At 46.7% G+C, this 23,766-nt stretch overlaps 5 protein-coding genes across 5 annotated transcripts; 2 read left to right on the top strand and 3 right to left on the bottom strand.

Annotated features, from left to right (window-relative positions):
- Nucleotides 1-210: 210 nt before the first annotated feature.
- I302_107467 (uncharacterized protein) lies at nt 211-3,413 on the top strand (the record flags this gene model as incomplete). The annotated part of the gene is made up of 11 exons (XM_065870463.1): nt 211-433; nt 518-1,893; nt 1,958-2,140; nt 2,222-2,442; nt 2,512-2,597; nt 2,661-2,722; nt 2,793-2,923; nt 2,999-3,028; nt 3,103-3,172; nt 3,247-3,312; nt 3,390-3,413. The coding sequence occupies 11 exons, from the start codon at nt 211-213 to the stop codon at nt 3,411-3,413; spliced, it is 2,472 nt and encodes an 823-aa protein (XP_065726535.1).
- A 430-nt stretch (nt 3,414-3,843) lies between these two features.
- On the bottom strand, nt 3,844-7,023 carry I302_107468 (uncharacterized protein; the record flags this gene model as incomplete). Its single annotated transcript, XM_019193400.1, has 13 exons — nt 3,844-3,849; nt 3,926-4,019; nt 4,098-4,163; nt 4,255-4,424; nt 4,577-4,685; nt 4,758-4,835; nt 4,898-5,105; nt 5,180-5,298; nt 5,364-5,506; nt 5,568-5,713; nt 5,787-5,906; nt 6,142-6,415; nt 6,487-7,023. 13 exons carry the CDS (start codon nt 7,021-7,023, stop codon nt 3,844-3,846), a joined length of 2,070 nt encoding a protein of 689 aa, XP_019044877.1.
- A 372-nt stretch (nt 7,024-7,395) lies between these two features.
- Nucleotides 7,396-9,506, bottom strand: I302_107469 (uncharacterized protein; the record flags this gene model as incomplete). Its single annotated transcript, XM_019193399.1, has 5 exons — nt 7,396-7,443; nt 7,515-7,679; nt 7,752-8,054; nt 8,978-9,133; nt 9,210-9,506. 5 exons carry the CDS (start codon nt 9,504-9,506, stop codon nt 7,396-7,398), a joined length of 969 nt encoding a protein of 322 aa, XP_019044876.1.
- A 927-nt stretch (nt 9,507-10,433) lies between these two features.
- On the bottom strand, nt 10,434-15,607 carry I302_107470 (uncharacterized protein; the record flags this gene model as incomplete). Its single annotated transcript, XM_065870464.1, has 8 exons — nt 10,434-10,457; nt 10,528-10,617; nt 10,732-13,011; nt 13,070-14,003; nt 14,061-14,196; nt 14,250-14,456; nt 14,526-15,169; nt 15,309-15,607. The coding sequence occupies 8 exons, from the start codon at nt 15,605-15,607 to the stop codon at nt 10,434-10,436; spliced, it is 4,614 nt and encodes a 1,537-aa protein (XP_065726536.1).
- A 2,344-nt stretch (nt 15,608-17,951) lies between these two features.
- I302_107471 (uncharacterized protein) lies at nt 17,952-23,655 on the top strand (the record flags this gene model as incomplete). Its single annotated transcript, XM_019193397.1, has 6 exons — nt 17,952-18,703; nt 18,760-19,085; nt 19,136-19,798; nt 19,840-22,080; nt 22,141-22,668; nt 22,742-23,655. 6 exons carry the CDS (start codon nt 17,952-17,954, stop codon nt 23,653-23,655), a joined length of 5,424 nt encoding a protein of 1,807 aa, XP_019044874.1.
- Between the last annotated feature and the right edge of the window lie 111 nt (nt 23,656-23,766).

Consider the following 23,766-nt stretch of genomic DNA (forward strand, 5'->3'; position numbering starts at 1 on the left):
GACCTACCCCTCGTTCACATCGCACCCTCATCCTCATACCACAATCGGTGTGTCCCAGGTCAAGACGGAAATAGCAGACTGGATACAACTCATCGTCCTGTATATTCAATCACTCCACCAGTTGTTGTCTGCCTTCCCCCAACTCTTAGACGAAACAACGCATAAGACCATCTTCACTCGACGGATCATCATCATCGATAAGCACACGCCATGCCTGACCGGACACCCACGTCACCACGTCAAATCCAGATCGACCCTCATCTCCCTCAACCACCTCGAAGCATGTCGATAACCTCGCCTGTTCTAACCCCTTCTCGGCAAAGTATGCCCCACCGTAACTCCCATGGTGGACCCAGGAGCTATCGGCATATCGACGATGCTGATGCCAGGGAAAGACAGATGCAGCAGGATATGGAAAGTGCCAAGAGCATGTGTAAGTCGACGTTCCATTTCTCTGCACCCCGCCATCGGAGTATACCCCGAGACAAAGCTGAATTGCGAGATGAACTGGGAATAGCTCGAGCACGATCCGGTTCATTGGCAGATACTTCCCCACCTGTCGTCCGACCTTCGGCACATCACTTCCCATCTACCTCACCTATCGAAGAAGGTTCTTTTCCCATGTTATCAGACGCCGAGGAGGCAGCGATGCATAGAGCAAGGTATCATGGTGGAGCTGATAATGGGTCGGATGATGAGCACGTTCACGGTAGATCCCATTACGATGTTCAAGAAGATCGAGAAGACGAGGAAGAAGAAGGGTTGATGCATCGTCATGATCGCCATGGACACGGAGAAAGTAGTGGTGGATCAAGTGGATATGAACCCCATTCTCATTCTCAGTTGATCGACAGAAGGGGTTCAGATGGTGATCAACATCGTTTACCTATCGGCGACCTCAATATGGGTATGGAACGACCAGGTGCCGATCTCAGATCATTGGGTGGTATGGGCGGAGTTGCAAGAAACAGATTCGATTTCGCTGCTATGGAAGCCCACGCCAACAAAGAACGAGAAAACCTGTTCGATATCAACAATCCCAGTGGACTTCCAAGAAGGAAAAGCACACCTAACAAAAGTCCGACAAACTCCAATCGGGGATCTCAAGAGAATATCAATCATCAGAGAGAAGGTAGCTTCGAAAGGACACAAACAATGTCTGCGTTCGGGGATGAACACGAACATGATACCATGACCGAAGGACCTTTCTCACCTGCCAGTACAGCACGGAATGAGGGCGAGCCTACATCCTTCCACAGGAGGAGGCAAAGGAAGCTATCACAATCCAACCCTGTTCAGAGGCGTCAAGGCAAACTGGCCTTGTTCGAGGGATTCGGCAATTCAAGTAATCTAGATGGTGAAGTTGTTCCCGAATCGACATCAACCGCAAACGCCTTCAAAGCTCCCCGCTCAGGCAAGAATGCCTCTGTGGGTATACCCATACCTTCTGCAGGGAACGGAGGGGGATTCGCACCATACTCTGATGTAGCTCCACCAGGACATGACAGGCCATATCGATTCTCGTTCTACTCCAATGCCATGCCCGTCACCATCCACGCAAGATCCCTAGCAGAACTCCCAGCGGAGAATCAAACCTTCGAGGAACTGTTCAAAGGCAAAAATCAATCGTCTTCCGAGAAAGGAACACCCCCTAACGGTAAAGATGATGTTGCTCCGGTCGAACCTAGTACAATAGCTAGTAAGACCAGTATGTTATCCAGGGCTATTGCGGGACATAATACCGCTCAAAGCATGTCGAGGGATAACTCGAAATCAGGCAATGGAGGAGGAGGGAATGGGGATAGTACGGCTGTTGAAGAGGATCCGGAGCAGTTCACCTGGTGGTTGGATGTGCTTTCCCCCACGGACGAGGAGATGAGGATGTTATCCAAGGTGAGTTGGCATCTGCTCAACCAGAGTGCATATATGTATGCTTAACTTGGTTTGGCTTTGCTAGGTATTCGGTATTCATCCTTTGACAACGGAAGATATCTTGTTGGAAGAGACCCGAGAGAAGATCGAATTGTTCAGGAATTATTATCTAGTATGTTTCAGATCTTTCGACCAGGATCCATACTCTCAAACATACTTGGAACCTTTGAACATGTATATAATCGTTTTCAGGGAGGGTACCCTATCCGTGAGTTGGATTCTTTACTTCAGGCCTAGTGTGCACTGAACATGTCATGGCCAGTGAACGTTACTGACAATCCTGTAATAGTTTCACTTCAGAGGTACTCCTCATCCTCAGAATGTCAGACGTCGTATCAAGCATCTCAAAGATTATATATCCGTGACCTCCGATTGGATCTCCTATGCCCTCATTGATGATATCACCGATGCGTTCGGTCCATTGATTCAGTCTATCGAGTATGAAGTAGATAGTATCGATGAGCTGGTGTTGATCTTGAAGGAAGCCGAGCAGAGTGACATGTTAAGAAGGTCAGTCAAGTCTCAAAACAGATAAGCTCCCTATAAAAGGTATGACAGCTGACGGATTTATTGAAATAGGATTGGTACTTGTCGTAAGAAGGTTATGGGTTTGTTGAGATTGATGGGTAACAAAGCGGATGTGGTCAAAGGTCTTGCTAAAAGATGTGAGTTACCTCGGACTCATTGAGGGTATGAAAGCGTTTAGCTGATGAGTACCTTGATTGAAGGTAACGAACAATGGCTTGTCGCCCCCAAATCGGATATCGGATTATATCTCTCGGATATTCAGGTGAGCTACCATCATAATGCTGACAAAGATCGATAGATATGATTGCTGATTGTCCTTTTTTGGTGTATAGGACCACTTGATCACTATGACTCAGAACTTGAATCACTACGAAAAGATCTTATCGAGGTCGCATTCGAACTACCTCGCCCAGATTTCCATCGAGATGACCGATGCGAATAACCAAATTAACGATGTGCTTTCGTGAGTCCTTTCTCCTCCTACCGTGACTTGCACATCTCATTGAGAGTGTTGCTAATGTACTCTTTCTTCTTATAGTAAATTGACCGCTCTGGGTACTGTTTTGATGTACGTCACTGCCCACTCCTCCCCCCTTTAGGTGCACCCAAAAGGGGACTGACCTCATATGTCTCATTACTTAGTCCAATGAACTTGGTAACCGGTCTGTGGGGTATGAACGTCCATGTCCCAGGGGAAGACACCAAGGACGGGGTGAGTCTTGACTTCTATCATTGCCATGGGATCTAGAATGAGATTTTACTGATTCCGTATCGTGATTGTTTCAGTACGCTTGGTTCGGAGGAATTCTGGGATGTCTCGCTCTCTTCGCGGTATTGGGAGCATGGGCAACTGTAAGTCTCAGTCGAATCTTGAGACTTGTACTCCGAATGAGAAGAAACAAGGAGCTAATACGTCGTTTCCTACGCAGTATAAATGCTTCGTCGTTCGATAAACATACTTCAGTATTCAGCATTCAGCGGAGACTTGTTCCCTTCCCATCTTGTTTTCGCGCTCTCTCGTCCAAAAGACAAATCCGAAATCTCATACCTTATTCGTCATAGCTCGAGACTTCAACCAATTTGTAACGATTAGCTGTTGTACCACCTCACTTTCTTTCCTATCTCCTACTTTACACTCATGAAGAGTCATATATAATATAGTTGGTGTTTAAATTTAGTATCATGAAAATGTATATAATCGGTTGACCTTCTGATTGTCCAACTCATACGTTGTCAGAATCAGAATATGATATCTGCACGTAATACATTCACACCATCTATGTTCATTATACGTGTACGTATCTGGCTAGCAAGCCCCATCTCCATAATACCCGGCACTGTACTTCTCAATGGACGTCGGTCGCGTTGTGATACTGATATACCTTAGAACTGACGGAGCGAAAGAGACCGAAATGTTAGCGAGTGAGCAAGATGCCCCGTCAACTCGTATAACACTCGAACTCACTTTGGACAAATCCCTACCGAAGATACCTCTCTTGACCCAATCAAGCATCAATAACATCCTAGTTCGCATTGAAGTCTGTTCGGACCAGTAAATGCTGATTGTGCCAACCGAGTGATTTAGTCAACCTGCTGTATGAGGTATGAGGGGATACAGTGACCAAAATTTCACTTACGATCTCCAAGCGTACATTGCCAATAATCCACCGGCAAGCGAGAACCCTTCGTAATCAAATACAGCGCTGTGATCATTCAAAAACCATCAGGATCTCGATTCACTCTGCCTTGGTCTGCTGATTGATGAGGGATCAGGTGTATTATATCTGCACTCACGAGTTACCGATATAAGCCAAACTTCCCAAATGGAAGTACGAGAACGGATGGAAGTAGGCCTCATCGTTCAGATCTTTTATACCGTTCGCTTCGAGGGTTTTGTGCTGTTTCGCTAATTTGCTGAACATCCCTCCTAGGTATTTACCTTGTTGAGCAGCTACTTGGGCGGTCTATGTAGTATCCGATAGCCAATGTCAGTCATGGACGACTCGTTCCGACTATCCGTCACCGATTTCATGTACCCTCGATTGCCAATTTTGCGCATAAAGAAGAAGAAAAGAACCAAAGAAAGAAAAAGAGAAAAAGGCGGTGAAACGCTTACCGCAGGGTAACTAGTGACTTTCTTGCTCATATTCAAGAAGATAGCGGCAACTTCATTGAGAGATAATCGCTCGTCTTTATCTTTATCGAATTCGTCAAATATATCTCGCCTACTCATTCAATACCATTAAACAAAGATAAGCTTGTGGTCCCTCTTGGCCAGCAAATTGAATGAGACTCACATCTTGCCAAAATATTTGGTAGCGAGGGGGTAATGTTTCTTGATGTGAGTGACCATAGCTTGCCACTCATCGTAATCACTGGAGAAATCCACACGAATCAATAAGCTGTACAAGTCACGACGTGGCTTGAAGCGACTTACAGAGTACCATCTTTGTTCGCATCGAATCTATCCCACAGCTCATACAGATCACTGATCAGGTTGGTGTGTACCGTCGCTGCGTCTCCCAAAGCATAGACAGTACCTTGAGGTGCACCTTGTACTCTAAGGTAGTTATCCACTTCAACAGCCTTGGAGTGATATTGATTGGGTAGTAGTTCGACTAATCGCTTGGTGAATGGTTGCATGGCTGAGTGAGCATAATATTAGCAAACATTTGTCGAATATTCCAAATGCTACGAAACGAAGGGCCAGCTGACTCACCGATACCAGTACTCCACAGTACGAAGCCAGCCTCGATCTCTTTGCTTGAAGGTTTCGCTTCCTTGTCTTTGGGATCCTTGATGCTCAAAATGACCTTATCAGGTAAAACCTCTTGCACTCTGAATGGATAAAAAACATTTGTTTAGCTTGAGTGCTATGCCTTTAGATAAGTTTCGAAACTTACCGTGCATTTATGACGACGTCCACATCATTCCTGGCAAACCTCTTCTCGGCATACTGAGAGATCTTCTCAGAGTAAGTATTGAGAATGTGATCTCGAGATTGAACGACAGTCACTTTGACCTCGTTGGCAAGCAGTTTAGGGAACTATTAATTTGCCCAATGAGTCAGTCGGTACCTCAATCAGTAGCAGCAAACTCCCACTGACATATTTCAACACATCCTCAGCCATCATATCAGCCAGTTCAGCCGCAAACTCAACTCCAGTCGGTCCACCACCGCACACGACGAAGGAGAGCAGTCGTTTCCGTTCTTCGGGGGTAGTAGTCGGTAAAGAGGCGAGCTCGAGGTTGGCTAAAAAAGTATCAACGAGATCGTCAGCTATCTCGTTCCCCTTGACCTACTGTGCTGAAGAAATGACACTCACCCATGACTTTTCGTCTGATCGCCTGAGCATCAGGAACAGTCTTGAGCTGATAACAATGTTCGAGACCTTTGACGCCGTGATTGTTTGATGTGGATCCTACGGCGACAACGAGCTTATCATCTGAAAAGACAAGATATACAGTCAGTGGCTCTGCTTTGGAAGACTGAACCACTGGATCCGTGACCAGAGCGATCATAACACGATCCTCCTGAATGACACTGTCGCGTTTTTGTTCATTATATAAACTCATCCGCTTCATCTCGCCCTAATGCACATCCCTTGACATCCCGTTCAAGCACAGAACCATTCCCAATCCCTCTCATCTGAAACATAGTACAGCAGAAAACCAACTCACAAGGCACATAACATCGCATAGTCCCCTCTCCCCCATCCTTGGGCACTTCAACCTCCAGCAACCTCTCCGCCATATCTATATCCATCGCAGAGCCCATCAGGTAATGACCCCTCACTCGAGCGATGAGCTTTCGTAAAGGTTCGACCAGCGATCGAGGCTCTACCGTGCCCACACATGCGGAGGGAAGGAGTGGAGTGAAAGCGAAGTAGGTCTGGGGCGAGATGAGGGTCACGTTGTATGCGTGTGGAGGAAGGGACTGAAGGAGGGCTACGGCCTATAGTGGCGAGTCAGTAGACATACAATGGTGAAGAGGGGATGCTGGGAATTGGGAATGGATAAACTCACGCCCCATCCACCACCAATTACCACTAACCTAGGCTTCCCCTTCATATCTCTCTTCGCGTCATCCTCCTCATCATCCAAATTCACCTCCAAGATCGGCAAGTTCTTCTTCCCTCCCAACCGAGGTTTTAAGGATAGTGGATTACAGGGCACCCTGTCTACGTGTCTCTCACTGTATGTGAAGGCATCGTGGAAGAGGATCACAGACGTCAGGACCACTATACCTAGTACTGATGAGAGACCAAGTCGGATAAGGAGAGAGGTGATGGGGTATTTGGCGTTGAATGATTTGGGTGGGATGGATAAGTTACGGATCAATGAAGTCGAGTGTGAGGAAGGGGATATGAGGGGTCTACGATGGGGGTTGAAGAACGTCTTGGATACGCCGGATCGGTTGGCTTGGGTACTTGCCTGTCTGATCGATGGTATTTGCGATCGTATCGAGGGGGATGGTCTGACGTTCAGACTAATCGGCCGAAGAGGTGGGGCTGAGCCCATAGCTCGGGGCGGTATTCGTGTTGGTATTCTACTTCTGATCATGATGAGGGTGGATCTTCAGCTCGTGTCAGAGCATGCGATGAGTTGAGAAGGATGATCTGGGATATATGAGGAGGAAGAGATAGAGTGAATGGGCATTGAACATATGTGTTTCCTTCAATTTTTGATGCATGCATGTTATCGAGTACTACTATCCCACTCAAATGGAATCAACGACGTCACCGATGAATTCGACAAAACCACGTGGTCAGTTGCTATTTTGGGTCGCTTAAGTTAAGCTTCCTCTGATCTCGGCTGCAAGCTGAGATCTAATCATACATACTGCTATAGCTCCATTTCATTTACAGATCGTATACAATTGTACATGGCAAACTCAGGATCGCATTCATATCCTCAGTCGGTTTTCTGACCATCTTAATCATCGTCGTCGTCGGATCCGGGTTTCTTCAAGGGCATGTAGTCCTACATTTACCACGCTCACATTTAGCAACTTTGATCAATGAAAAACAAAGTTGGCAATTGTCACCACTCACAGTCGTGATATCAGGTTCGGCAAGGGTCGGCCCATCCTTCCTGCAGGTCAATCTAGCTTCCTCATGCCTGAGTTTCGAATGGAGCCAATTGTACTCTCCTTGCAACTCGTAGTCGTAAGTCAATATCTCGAGATAACCCGTCTTCTGCAATCCTTCCAAGGTACACTATCGCATTAATGGAATTAGCAATCAAGTCAAAATCAAGCGTACGAGAGGGGGATTGAACTTCTCGCTCACCATGAACCTAGCTGTAGGTTTTGCATCGTCATCGTCGTCCTCGTAGGTATAGAAATTGAAATACCTCTTGGCATTGGCCGTCCCAAATTCAGATTCATTCCAGTTGAACTCGGCGGTATGTTCTCCCCTTATAATCTCTCCGGATTTATCAAAGTCCTTCTCGGTTTTTTGATATCCTGAATCCTCGTCAAATTTGATGTTGAAATCCAATGCATAGTCGCTCCTTTTCACCTCCGGCAACACTGCTCTAGCTGGGCCAAGCCAAGGATGGAAAGTATTGATATTGCTTGGTATACTAACATGCTGGGCCCCTAGAATAAGTTGACTGTATGTTATAAGCAATTAACTATTTGGTATAAAGATAGGTAGAAGTGACCCAAATGATGACTTGCCCTGCAAGAAGTTGAGTCTGACTCGTTTTGACGTTTGCCAAATGGCGGTCGTATTTATATGCTTTCTATGGCATGAACCGTTTCTTATCAGTCAGTAGTCTTGGCATTGAATTTAAGCTTTTCCATATGGTCTACCCCTTTACATCGTCACGATTGGCGACAAAGGTACTCCAAGGGGTTATGTTGATCACTGATGATTCGCATGATTTGGGATGATACTCCAGTGACTAACCCCCTGAAGATAAGGGAGGTAAGGTGAATCTGTTGCATGTAAGGAGCCCTATTCTGGGGACGAAGGGGGATGTCTACAGTGCTGAAAATGAACAAAACAATGAAGTGAAAGGAAACAACGGAGACTTCGACCCCTGATACTCGCTGCTGAGATGCGACTGTCATGTTGTAAAGAGGTGAAGTGATCCCCTGCATGTGATTCGAACATAATCTGTCATGATTGACTAATGTTTTTGTAAATTAGAACGTCACATATCCGATGAGAATATAGCACAGCTGAGGTAGCTTAGCTGCACTTGCACATTTATATGGGGACCACCTGTAGTGCGCATAGGAACAGACATTCAGCAACTACAACATGCTCGAGACGTGAAATACATCTCAGCAAGCTACATATTCATATCGTTCGTAGATCACACAAGTATCTATAACAATGGAAGAATGCTATGAACCTGCTCCTGCCCCACTAGGCGTATCCAGATCCTCATGCAAATGGTAAATCGGCAAAAACGGTATCCTGCCGACGTATTCCCAGCAAAACAATATCAGCCTTGACCACATGCACGTATACAGTCTGGGTGAGCCGGTTCGTATGAAGCTCACCGAGTCTATCTTGGGAAAATCAGGGTCCTGTCCGCCCTCCTGGTCACACCAGAGATGAGCTTGCTTGTGGCTGAGCTTGGAATCAAAGTACTCGTCATCCCCTTCGAGCGTGTAATCGTGTACGATACTAGACGTCTCCAAGGCTTGTAGGGTACACTGGAGGTATAATCATCACAAACACGGGATATTAGCGCAAGGCAAGCAGAAAGAAGGTACTGTAAGCAGTACCCACTCTAAATGTTTTAAACGGATTCTTAGACGAATCGATCCAATGCTCATAAACGTAAAATTTGAAATATCTCTTGTCCCTCTCGGTGCCGATATCTTTCGCGTCCCAGTTGAACGGGACTTTCCGATGTGTCCTATCGATCAACATACCAGGTTCATCTACCCAGTCCTTGTCGCATGGTAGGTATCCTGCGTCGTCCTTGAACTCAATTTCGAACTCCAGCCTGTCTTCCCGTTTGACCACCGCTGCTGAGGTGAGGCCTATGACTGCGAGAAGGGAGAGGGCTTGTCTGAGAAGCATTTCTAATGTATGATAGGTAATATCCAGTCTGATTCGATAAGATGCGAAAGATATATTCGAATTATTCGTTCAGTCTTAAATTATGTCTGTACTGTGATGGACAAGGCACTGATCTGTTCTCAAACCTATTACTGTAGAAGCCATTTATACGTTATCCTTATCCACGAGGCAACCCAAACCACACAGTCTTGGCAATCCAATCACCTTTCAGGTCGATCCGATACCTCACAAAAGTCACCTCTCACCAATGTGGTGAGGACAGATCTATCATAAAGGATATGACCTCTCCTTTGGTGGCAAAGCTTATTTTAACCAGAACGTTCAAGGTTTTGGTGTGATACTGTCAATATAGTCAAAGGTTTGTCGCCTGCTTTCAGGAATACTGTAAACGCGTTTTCTGCTTCATCATGTTGTTTCAACGGTTCGGTCAATCTCCTTTTCGTCACGATATGACCGATGGTCACGATTCCCAACGTTTCCTGTCCGCTAAGATTGTACCAGTAGTAAGTCAACTTATTTACGAGCCTGCCTCTTCAGCCACTTTATGATCTTTCTCAACTACCTCAACCAAATGAAAAGTCGGTAGCTTAGTAACATGCATGCTGCAACTACACCATCTGTGAAGATTTCACCCCAGCTTGATACCACCACTCTCTTTGACTGACTATCGATAGGACAGTTCAAATGTGGTTTACGCCGTAGCGACATGATCGATATCATTCGTGCGTATGAATATATATTCCACCCGCAGCCAAAAAGCTCTTGATGCATAGCCCATACAGTATATCATTATACATTATCCCAGATGACATACTCATTATATACTCTTCTATTGTACCCATACCAGACCTCGTGCGATACATGCCATCAAAAAAACTAATGCCTTCCTTCCGTAGATGCTATACAAATACAAAGTCGAGATCAAGATTAGAATCGCAAAGCAGCAGCGGCCTATCACAGCAAGTCATCAGCACCAGATCAAACTCAATAATTGCTAAGGTCCAAACATAGAGGTACTCACCCGAATATCACCCAAGGTCAAACTCGCTTTCCCGCACATTTCCGTGAAAATACCATTCTTCAAGAAAAGATTCTCGGGTGTGTCAAATTCCTACAAGGTCAAAAAATCAGCACAGATGTTCTCTTCATACAACGGACATGGGTGAGGATGAAGGACAAGAAGGGGGGGGGGGGGTGTCAGGGGGATGGAGACAATCGGACCCACCTCAACCTGTCCATCAGCCATGACCAATATCCTATCATAACTGAGGATAGTCTTGAGTCTATGGGCAATACAAAGCAACGTCTTATCCCTGAACTCGTTCCGGATCGTTTCCTGGATCTTCGCATCCGTCTCCACATCCACACTGGCGGTCGCCTCGTCCAATACCAGGACTTTCGTATTTCTCACCAAAGCTCGCGCGAGGGAAACAAGAGATCGTTCTCCCACTGACAAGTTCCCGCCCTCCTCTTCAATGACCGTGTCCAGTGTGAATCGTTTATTCGAGGGCGAATTGACATTCTGAGCTTGTTTCTCAGTCTCACCGTCGAGGGAAGTAGATTGTCGGGGCGAGTTGGAGATGAGATGAGCTCTTCGGAGGGTATCGTACAGCTCTGCATCGGTCTTAGTGTTGAAAGGATCAATGTTCGATCGTAATGTCCCACTAAACAATAATGGATCCTGGGGAATGATGGAGATACCAGATCGTAAGTCATTCAAACCAATCTTGGAGACATCCACTCCATCAATCTTGATTGATCCGCCGGAGAGCTCGGACATCCTGAAAAGAGCAACCATGATTGATGATTTCCCTGCACCAGTTCGTCCGACCACTCCGATCTTCTCTGACGCTCCAACATTCATGGTCAGGCCCTTGAGTACGTCGGGTAATTCCTCTCGATATCGCATCTTGACATTGTTGAACTCGATCCTACCTTCCTCAGGCCATGATGATTTGGGTTTGACCTCGTTGATCTGATGAGGAGCTTCCTGGTCTAGTTCGTTGGCATAATGCATAATCCGCTCAGCACCGACCATATCGTTCTCTACTTCGGCGATCTGTCGAACCAACCATGAGAAGGATTGTTGAACAGATATGATAGTTGATAAGCCCAATCCCCCAGAGGCGGCCGATACCTTGTGTGAACAGACCACGATGATAGCCACGGAGAAGGATAGGAGAGAACCTAAGAAGTCCAATCTCAGACCTAACCAACGTTGATTGATGATCGTAAGGTAGTAAGCCCGGTTCTCAACGTCCATTCGATATACGTTATCCTTGAAGAATCGATCGGATTCGCCATATGATCGAATAGTTGCTACTCCCGAGAGTGATTCGGAGAAATGCGAATATAGAGAAGATCGTAAGATCGAATCGATTCGCTTGAACTCTCTCGAAGATCTTCGGTAGAAAGCGGCATTGTGGACGTAAAGCAACGAAACTACACCCATGGCGATAAGGAAGTACGGTTCGACGATGGCCAGTAAGATGGTGGCTCCAACGATGTTCGATAGAGTACCGACTGCCATCCGCATAGCGTCTGAAAGGGTGTTATCGATGGTATCTGTATCCTTCGAGAATCGGTTCATGATTCGACCAAGAGGGGTAGTGTCGAAGAAGGACTGCGGGGCGAACATGACTCTTGTGATAGCGTTTTTGTGGATCTTGACCGAGGCGAAATAGTTGATGAGAGCGTTAGAGAAACCTTGGAAGAACATGGTGATGGCGGTCAAAATACCTAAACCAGCATAGATACCCATGTAGAACCCATTTCCATAATCCCACTTGTATTCTTGCCACCATACTAACCAATAGGACGTGATCACATAAGTAGCTTGGGCAAAAGCGATAGCAACGAGTAAGATCGGTGCCATGAAGAGACCATTACCCGCCTTGATGTATGACCAGAAAGTACCTTTCTTCAATGCACCGGTGTTTCGCTCCTCAGCTTGCATAAGAGTATGAGCAGTACCTTTCGCTACCATCTTCGATCGATCGTACTTGTGAGCTGGACCGGAGGTATTCATAGCGTCCTCCTCTTGTTCGATGGCTTCCTCGTGTTGTTCTTCATTACCGAATTCCCTGATCAATCGTGCAAACGCACCATCTCGTGCCTTCAATTCGTTATAGGTACCCATCTCGCCAATACGGCCATCTTCCATCATGATGATGTTGTCCACGTATGGCAAGAAGTGCAAAGCGTGGGTCACAAGAATTCGGGTTTTGGCGTTGAGTGCGCCAACGATGGCGTTGAAGAACAGTGCTTTACCTACACCTGCATCCAAAGCAGATAACGGATCATCAAGCGCGATGATGTCGGCGTTGAAATAGATAGCTCTGGCGATGTTGACACGTTGCTTTTGACCACCAGAGAGGTTGATACCCTTTTCACCGATTTCAGTTCCATCACCGTCTTCGAGGAGCTCAAGATCAGGTTCAAGGCAGGCATCTCGTACAGCAGCCCAGTATCGCTCTTCGTTCCAGGGTTGACCAAATAAGATATTCTGGAACATCGTGTCAGCTTCTGCACATACGATGGTATAAGTTAAGGCTCGGGCTTACCTCTCTGACCGTGGCATTCTGGATCCAAGGAGTCTGGGCACACAACGAAGTAGAGCCTGAAAAGGTGACTTTGCCTTCCGTCCTTCTCATCTCACCCATAAGACCCTGCAGGAAACTCGATTTACCAGAACCGATCGCACCAACGATAGCGGTCAAAGACCCCTTAGGGATACTGATATCGATATCGTGGATTTGGAAAATCTTCGCTTCAGGTACATGTTCCTTCTCTTTCTTTTCATCTAGAGGCTGTATACCGAAAGGTGCACCCTGACCGACAGCTTGTTTACTCGCTTCTGCATCGTGAGGTCCACCGGAAGCCATCTCAGCTTCGATCTCGTCGACTGCAGTGATATCTTTGTTCTTCTTGTTGTTTGATAACTTGACTTTGGTCTTTTTCTCTTTGGCCTGAGGACCTCCTTTGCCAGCACCAGGATTTTTACCATATCTATTTTCCAGCTTCTTCATCATTCCATCATCGTCCTCTATGGGTGCTGCATCCCAAGTGAAAGAAGCATGCTCAATCTTGACAGCTTCTTCTTGTGTCCTGTCGATTCTAAGGGTCTCAGTGGCCAGTTCAGCATCGAACACGACTTCTAGTCTTCCGAGAGCGTTGAGAGCGTCGGCAACAGCCGATAAAGTCATCGGCCACATCATCAAAGGCATTCTCATGAGTTGGAAAAGCGTGATGACGGTGAAGATGGTGGCGGCTTGGAGATCGTGGGCGGTAGCACTGTAGGTGATGAATGATATAATAGCTGCCAAGGTCGGTAGGGCCATAGCAAAAGCCATCATTCCTGATCGGAAAGTCAAGAGCGATCGGATGTACTTCAGCTCCATACCTCGGATAGCATGGACTTTCTCAAGGAAGGGGATCTCCCAAGCCATGTATTTGACGATTCGCATTCCACCTAAGATCTCTTGAAGAAGCTTTGCACTGTAACGAATCGAGATTAGCCCTTTTACATACTCCCAACTCAGTCTAAAAACTCACCGCTTGTCGGTCCACTGAGCAGCCTTTTTACGTATGGCAAACAGGTTCTTCATGAAGATAACCTGCAGTGGGGTCATGATGAGAAGGAAGGCAATACCAGGTAGGGCGGAATAACCGATCTGAACCAAAAGGATAACTATCAAACCGGATTAGCAAGTGATCAATGTCCGAAATGTGAAGACAACTCACTGATGATCACGATCATCTGGATCGGAGCAGTCCAGATTATATGTGCGAAACCAGCGGCGAAATCGATTCGACTTGTATCCGTCGAAATGTGATTGACAAGTTTACCATTTGGTATTTCGCCTCTAGATTTCTGGGTGAATCGAAGGGCTTGTTGATATATACCTGAGATAAGAGCCGCTCGAGACAAAACACCAACGCCCATTGATCCTATCATTACATCGATTCAATCAGCATTGATACCCTCAGTAGACTTTTGGAAAATTTCACTTCACTTACGGACGAAATAATGATGTATACTCAAACTGGATGTTAAGAGTAACAACAATAACCCTATAGCCATACCTACACCATTACCGATCTTGGGTTTTGGTGTACCCAGCGCATCGGCAATTTGCCAATTCGTTGACCATTTGATCAGAGCCCGGATAAGCAGAGGAGTAACTGCTTGACAAACATCACCGAACAACTTGATGAATCCCGCCGAGATGAAAAACCACCCAAAGACGTCGTTCAAAGCTAATGCAAGAGAAGCATGCTTCTTGCCGTGTTTTTCTCGATATCCCTTTTCTCGTTTCTGCCGATTGGGCAATAAGGAGAATTTCATCCGTTTTGAAAAAGGTAACGGTGTATTTGGATCTGCCAATCTTGCATTGTACTCGTTCGCAGCCTTTGTCCTTGCTGCATAAGAGATAAGGAGTTTCTCAGCCAATCCATGAGCCGATCGAGCTTCGTCCATCTTCCAGAGATCGGTATCCTGCAGTGGCCGGGCGGAACCCAACGCCATCATCGGACTGATCCAGTTGAAGAATAGTGTATCCCAGAAATTCGCTGTCACTTCGGGTGTCACTTTGGCATCTTCCAATGTGAGAGGTGGTGGCGGAGGGGGGTGTTTCGGCCTGATAAAGGGCAGGGAGTGTCGCCTGACATAGTGGAATAGGGCAATGATTAGCTTCGATTCGCTCTCAGATCGGGTGGATGTGTTATGAATGGTGAATGGGAGGAAGGAATTGAAGAGTACGCGTAGGACTCCATAGATGTGCGAGTAGAAGTGGAACTCACCACCTAGGCTGTGTGTAAGGACCACCATCGACATGTTTCAAAATCTCTTTACCCGTCTTCTGCTCCATTACAACCATGACTTTTCTCTTCGCACCTTCATCTTCGATCTCCTGTATCCCACGCTCCTCGTATTCTTTCGATGACGATCCATTCTTATCATCGCTACCTTGCGATATCTTCTTTTTCAGATCTTGCTCATCCTCGCCTCCTACTCTCGTTGACACGCTGTGCGAGGAGGGTACAGGTGCTTCGTCGGAGGGAGCAGAGGGTGATGAGTCGCGACCGGTTGAGGAGGGCATCGTACTATAGTATGTATGAGGTACGATGGCAATGGAAAGATAATGGATGGAGTAGGTCGCCTTATTGTATCTCTTGCGCGTCGATCTGTGTCTTGTTGTACAAACTCAATCTTCGCCCGATCCACTCGGGAGGCCGAGGTTCGGAAGATGACTTGGATGATCTTGAGATCGCTTGAACCCAACTCGACGGTTCCAGACCAACAGGATAATACTTTCTTTGTTGAGAGAAAAGATGTATTGGTCCTATGTATGAGATATTGGTTCTTGGGAGAGAAGAAATAAGAGAAGGGTAGGTTGGTGAATAGAAGTGGTGGATCGTATGGGTCGTATATCGATATCGAGAGGCAAAAAAGTGATTTTGAATGTGATTCGGAGAAATCCGATGACGGGGGGAGAGTAACGGGAAATTGGTGGTACTTGTATGACGATGATCAGTTGTACGAGGAACTGGCCTAATCGAATGACTAAGCGTGTAACAAAGGGTTACTGTATGGCCGAGGGTGAATAGGATGGGAGATACAAGTAGGTGTAAGCTTGGTCAGCGATATGGATAGGACGGTGTGATCCCTTGGATGAGCATGTACTTTGTACGTTATGATCCATCTGTTGTATGTTGTATGCATGTGTTGTGTGTTATTTTTATACTTCTTTGTCCGTCTGTTTGTTCGGGGGCCGAGGTTCGTGCGTCTGATTCTGGGAATTTTGAACGGGTTACCCCTCCTTTCGAACCTTGGTCCAGATCATAATCACAGTCATGGGAATCGGAAGCTTAACACCGGTTGACGAAAGCGGGCATCACCGCCCGTACACCTCACCCTGGTCAGATCACTGATAACATCTTTCGTATGCACGCATTTAGCTGTGTGAGACGTGACATATACGACTCACCTAGGATATGTTGACTTCATCGTTGAAACCACTATCATGTTGCGATCGACCAATGTCACCGAGGACATGGATCTGGTTGACCCGGCACAATCTCCCGAATGTCGGAAGTAAAGGATAGACGGGGTGGTTGCCAAGCAAGTTTCACAGAACTCGTCGCAGCAAATGAAGATGTCTGAATATCATAACAAAGAAGAAGTGGGAATGCACCTCACGGAAAGAACAGGAGGTAAAAGTAGTAAATGGCTGGAGGATCATTCAGCTGCCTCTACATGATTTCGCGATGGTGACGAATCCCTCCGTGTTTTGATCATTGGGGTAAGAGGTATGGGAGTTACACTAATTACAAGACAAGAAGCCTCGAGAGCGAGTAACCTGACAACAGCGAGTAAGACGTCAAGTATTGCATTAAGCGAGACACGACCTTACTATGGGAGATGAACCGAGCACATGAGATGATAGATGAGTCTAGATGTTAAGATGTGTTTATATCGTTGGATGAAAGTGTCTGTGCGTTGTTATTTGTTATTTGTTGTTTGGTTGATTATCCCCTTTTTCACCATCAAATCATCTATCACCACCATACAATCTAATAACCCAACCCCTGCAACCCCCAACCTTTCCTTCTTCCTTCTTCTTTTCTTTTCTTTTCGTCTTCTCTCTCTTTTCTTTCCATTTACGTCTCTTTACGATTATTCCACGATTATTTCACGATTGACAATTCACGATCTAACGACTTGACGATTTTTCAATAACGACGTACTAGATTCAATCAGAAGAGACTAACTTGCTTGTAACTTGTTGGTACACCACGAGCAGTCAGAACACCGCTATACCGCAAACTAGACACCCAAAAACATCTTTTACTCCTATCATATCACTCGACATATACACTCTATCCGTCCATACACACACCACACACAATCATCCCCCCCTTCGACACTCATATCCCGTCATCATACCGTCAATCGGATCGTCAAACATCACAAACATACCTTGAAACCACTCCGATATCATCTCACTCCCGCTACACAGCACAGCGTAGAACATCGTTCAACGTTGTGATCAATTAGCTCCACACTCTTCCAAACATCTCTCAATACCCTCCAATACATCCTATCGAATGTTCTCTTAAAGTTGTTTCTTCACCGTCAACTTTATACTTAGAACATTCATCTCAGATATACTTGATCATCTCAGCAAAACGATTCAGATGACAGCTTAATCGGTATACCCATCTTTTCACGCTTTTAACGATTGTTACGAATTACGACCTCACGAACGAATCAGTCACGTACCCTTCCAGCCGCAAAACATCGCCTCCCCCCTCAACATACCCACAAACAACTCTTGTCACCGTGCGTGAAACCGACAGTCATACCTGACTATAGGTTTCACCATTACACCAATCAAATTGATCCAGTAACGACAACGACTATATAAGATATAACGACCCACCATGACTCATTCTTCTTCCCTCTTCTCATCGAACCTTCATATTCGTCACTCCCATCATCTCCAACCTGATAATACCACCTTCGCATCTTCTCAACCACCAACAAGTTTCGGGAGAAGTAATGGTTTCTTAAAGAAGATCCCTTCAGTCTTATTCAACAAGGAGAAAACACCCATCAAATCGAGATCTAGTAAAAACAAGCTCAACTTTTACGTTGATCCCTCTTCTCCCAAACCCATGAAATCCACATTTTCAAGTACCATTCAACCACCCACATCGACCATCAACACCATCCCAACAATCGCAGGTGAGAATGATAAGAAGACCAAGAAATCGAGAAAAGCACTAGTGGATCTATTCGGTTGGGGTAATCACCATCACCATAACAACGTTCAACCTGTTTCACCCGTTCCCGAGAAATCAGTTTACGCTCCTGCTGTGCCACCCAAAGACAACCCTGCTATGTTGAAGAAACTCAACAGACCTCCTTCCACCAAATCGACGAACTCGCACCTGGGATCATTACGACCACCTGTCCTTCCTGCGGTGGTATCTCGACCTTCTATCGGTGATGATCCTTTCGTGCGAAGTGGACAAGGCGCAGAGGTTGTGGAACACGTGTACAGACATGGTGCTCAAACCCCTTCAGCGAAAAGTATCGCTCTTGATCGAAGAGCGAGTGTGTCTTCGAGTAAAGCTATGTCTTACAAGACGGTGTGTAGCGATGTACACAGTACTAAAGAAGTCACAGAAAGGTGAGCTGAGCTGACAGCATCATGTTGCCGAGTGATTCAGCTGACCATTCGCATAGGACTCAACCAAATGTACCAAAGAATACGATTGAACAACGACGAGTATCTGCTCCGTTGACCCAAGCTCCCCTCGTCGACCTTCCTCCCAGATCAGCTTCTCTCGGTAAACTATTCGGAACTACTATGGCTGCACCCCTACCTCAACTTCCCGAATCACCCATCGAAGCTGAAGAGTTACCAGTCAAAACACTCAAGAAAGAGAGAACCAAGTCTCGAGTCTGGGGCCTGCTTGGGAGGAACAAGTCCAAGAAGGAGAAGGTCAAAGTCGAATCAAACGGTAACGTACCTACTTTACCTGCAAAAGAACCTTGGGCTCAGTCTATGGGTAGGTCAATCATGATATTGCCAGGATCGACTGCTTACTCTCACTGATAGTGCCACCGCCCACCGGATCGTCACTGTCCGCTCACATCGACGAAAAGTACGCCGCAGCTGCCATCAAATCTAATGTCGGCTCAATGCGATCTACCAAGCAACGTAGACCTCCGGTTCTCCATATCTCGGCGCCATCAACAGACGCCGGTGTACCAGTAGCCCCTGCGACAGCTTCCACCATGTCTTTTCCTCACTCGGCTAATCGATCGACCTTCGAGGATCACGATGCTTCTCCTAACAGTACTCCTTCCAAATATCCTGTCAGCTCTGGCAGAGGAGGTGTATGGGAAAGTGTTGTGGGAACGAGTGCTACTCGAACTTCCGACGAAGATCCTTCTCTTGCGATCGAAGCTCTCATGGGTCCAGCTCGACTTCCCAAGAGGAAAAGTCTTACCGGTCTGTTCGGTGTCACGGTCAAGAGGAGCCTCGAAAGGATCAAGCCTTCATCTCCGCCCAGGTCTCATGCCTCTCTCTTCCACCATCGAGTCGATGCTTCTCCCCCTCGCATCGCTGCGGAACCCACCCTCCGATCACTCGCTGAAGAAATCGAAGAAGCTTCTGAGCCTTTCAAAAACGCTATCGTGCCTTCAGACAAGTTTGTTAGTCGGTTCTCCGATGAAATCAAGCCGGCCGAAAAGAAGGAGGAGATCCTTCGTCGAGATCGTAAGTCATCATATTAGATGGACAACGCTGACCTTGTGTAGCGAGTCTTAGGAGAGTTGCGTCTGCCACGGACAAGCTTTTCACTCTGGTGTCGTGTCTCGACTTCTCCCCTGCATCGAGCAACAGTCCCACTCTTCACCATATGGGATCTCTCAACTCCCTTCGAAAAGGCCTCAACGGCAGTCCTACTCCTGTTCGAAGAGTGAGGTCTGCTATGCTTACCACCAAAGCTAGTGGCAGTTCTCTCAAACCTCCCTCCGTCAACGTTAGTCCACTCAAATTCGCTCTTCACCGTGCTCAAGCTGCAGCCAACCACAAGATCATACCTAATCCTGTCTCACCTCCAAGAGAAAGCTTGGTGCGCAAGGGGATGCGAAATATCTTCTCGCCTCCTTCACCTTCACCAGTCCCTCCTAGACATGGTAAACCTTCAAAATCTGTTGAGGATGTCACTGCTGCCAAGGTCACGGATGAACTGGTTGGTATGGGTCAAACCATGGGTCCTAACATCGTTGAAGATCGAACACAATCCATCAAAGGAAGTATCGCATCAGATGTGCCCGCCGATCTCAAAGCTTTCTTCAACTATACTGCAATCCACGAAGCTGCTTCTTCACCTGGCGAAACTACCGTACTCGGTTTACCTGCGCCTCCGCCTAAAGACCGTATTCCTGTACGTCGACCTGGTCCTGCTCCACCTGCTTTGTCGCTACCTCCTGTACCGGACATGCCTCTTGCTCATGATGATTTCTTACCACATCATATTGAGACTGGCTTGGACGTCACCGACGAACATGATTTCCGAGATTCCATCCTCGAAGACATGCATTCTGTTGGTAACAACGATCATCGAAACACGTTCGACTTCACCAGCGAGTATGCTGCCCTCGATCAAGGTACTCCACGAGCTTCATTTGTTGAAGCTCTGAAGAAGGTCAATAGCGTACAAATGTTCTTACCTGCTGCTCCGCCACTTCCTACTCTGCCAACGGACGACTCCCTTGCCAAATCCGTCGCTGAAGCGATCCCATCGTTCCATATCTCCAAACCGTCTGACAGTACTTCCGTTCATGAAGGTTCCGAAGATGGGGACGAAGATGATGAAGCAGAGTATGGAGATGATGAAGGTCTAGAACACTCCGCTGTCATTGGCAGAGTCACGGGCTTCGCCAAGACCTCACCAGTCAGAAGAGAGCCTTTCAAAGGCCAATTCGCTTTCCAACAACATGTCGCCACTATGCCTCGTCAAGAAAGTCATGCTTCTTTCGGTGCTCCTGAACCTGTTCTTGCTCTTCCAGACGTGGCTCCCACCCACGGACGTCGACGGGGTCATCATCGAGGGGAATCCGGTCTTAGTATCGCTACTATGTCAAGTATCGGTTCGGTCATCGGTACAGGTAGTGAACGTGAATACACAAACTACTTCGAAGTCAACTTTACCAATCAACATGGTCACTCTCGTCATCAATCTATCACCGAGACTATTCATGAAGCTTCTGACGAAAATTCGCCAAAGAGGGTAACCTCACAAACCTCATTGTCAAGTGTCAACCAGATGGGTGCTAGACCCACCACTCGAAGAGGTCACCACCGTCGAAACTCTTCTATCGTGTCTGTTGACTCGCTCAGTGAGACTATCGGTCATAACTTCTCTATTGGTCCTCCCATCAGTTCTCGAAACAGTCGTTATGGATATATCAGCAAACATCGACGAAATGCTTCTGGGGAAAGTACCTTCGGTCGACCAGACTGGGCAGCTCACCGACGAAACTCCTCATCAATGTCTACCACCTCCAATTTCTCCATTTCTCAGATCGTCCGACCTGGTCTGGGAGATAGAATGTTCCAACTTGATGGTGGAGTTCAATTGACCTCTATTACCGGTTCGCCACCCGATGAGCAATCTGAATCCAGACATACTAGGAAGTCGTCCTGGGATAGCTTGTTCGATGGCACTCAGAGTAAGATTGAGGATTCGTTATTCGATAACTCCCACCACCAGACACGAGACTCGATTTTCGATTCCGATACTTCTTTCAATCGATCTTCGGCAGATGGTGATTCCCTTTTCGGACCGGAACAAAGCTCTCCAAAGAAGAATTTCTTCCTCAAGGAACTGAGACCTATCTCAACTGTTAGTACGGCTACTAATGGATCTAATGGGGATGATACCTTCCAACATGTGCAGAAGTACATGCAGAATGTCGTTACTCCCGTTAAAGCTATGGCTAAGGAGATTGAAGCTTGTCTACAAGCTGATGGGGAGAATATGTCCAATATGAGTGAGTCCCATCCTATCGTACTAAAAGAAGCAAAGGGTGCTAAATCGAAAGTTGACATAGCTCCTCTCGGTAAGATGAAGACCAGACGCAACACAATTCGACAAATGCTCGGATCATCTATCTCTCGACCCCAAAGACCTGACCGTAGGAGACCAGCCCACTTGATTTTGACCGAACCTCCTCTCGATACACCTGGTCTCACATCACCTTCAGCCTCCGAAACTTCCAGTAGATTATCTCTCGATACCAACGCAGCGTCTATCAACCTTGGTCGACGAACCAGACCAACGGGGGCGGGACATTACAGGCAAAAGTCCTCTGCTGGTGTGAATGTCGACGCTACCATCCATGAAATGCCTTCTATGGCTACCCTCCGAGCTAACAAGTCTTCTGCAAGTCCCCGACCTCGCGGTCAGGTCTCACGTGAACCTACTATTGTGGGAGTTGACGATCTGGGTAAACAAGATGAGTTTGATAGGATGAGGTCGGTGAGAAACTGGGTAGAATGGGAGAGAGAAGCTGTAGATGAATTTAGGAAGACGAAGAATTGCTGGAGGGATAGCGAGGAATCTAAACATGCTTTGGAAGGTGAGCTATCTCCTTAAGCTGTGTTGCCCAACCCAAAAGATGGTAGCTAACTGAATTTGTGATCATGACCCAGATTGGAAAATGCCCACCACGACGGAAGAGATCGCAGCCTTCCTTGCCCAGTCCACTCAGTCGTACAAACCATTAGACCAACTACCTCTCGGTAAAATTGCTCATCGACGTAAATCCTCTCTAAGCGACTCAAGAGGTTTATGTTCGCCTTACGGTCTGCCTCTCCCCAAACCCAACCAAGTGATCAACAAACCCAAGATGTCGCTAACGACGAAGTACGAAAAGAAGAATTCGACATCTTCGACCATCTCCGCATCGTCCGCATTCGCGTTCGCATTCCCCTTCCCGGAGGATGTTCCTGAAGCTCCGCCCGTACCTGCTCAGCCCATCCCAGCGGTATTCGCCCAAATCGTTAACGATACAGACACACATACTCCGCCTTCGCCTCCTAAAGCTGCGCCTGCATTCAACTTCAACCTCCCTTCGGCTAGGATGACGACCTCAACGGTAGATCATTTTGGAATCAAGTATATCCTCGAGAGCGATACTTCAACCAAAGAGGAGAGCGAGAAGAAGAGAAACAGAGTGACCAGTACGGCCAGACGAGCAGCGCTGGGATGGGGTAGACGAAGGAATTCCGATGGACCGGAGAAGACTATTGGATTAGGGTATAGAGGTGAGGTGGTTATGCCTAATTCGGCGGTACCGTTGCAAATGAGAGATACCAACTTGGCATCTAGATCAAATGGTATGGACATGGAGAAAGGATCGAGCAACAAGAAGAAGAAGATTAATGTGTTTGATGAGACACTCCCTTCTGAAGGGACCAAGAAGAATCTCTTCACGGTGAGGGATCAAGAGAATACGAATACGACGTCGAAGGTATCTACCAAGATGAACGTCAAGACTCGAAGTCCCGTTAAGAAGAGGACGTTGAGACAGGTGGTCAGTACACCTCGTACCCTGAGAGTGTGAGCTGGTTGCTTTGGGGTAGGATTTGGTGTGAAAATGGAATTGGAATGGAATTAAATTGGGCTGATGCTTTTTTTCTTTCATATTACTTTGCTTTTTCTTTCGTTTTGCTCA

Source organism: Kwoniella bestiolae, chromosome 6 (genome assembly GCF_000512585.2).
Source record: "Kwoniella bestiolae CBS 10118 chromosome 6, complete sequence".
Lineage (NCBI taxonomy): Eukaryota > Fungi > Basidiomycota > Tremellomycetes > Tremellales > Cryptococcaceae > Kwoniella > Kwoniella bestiolae.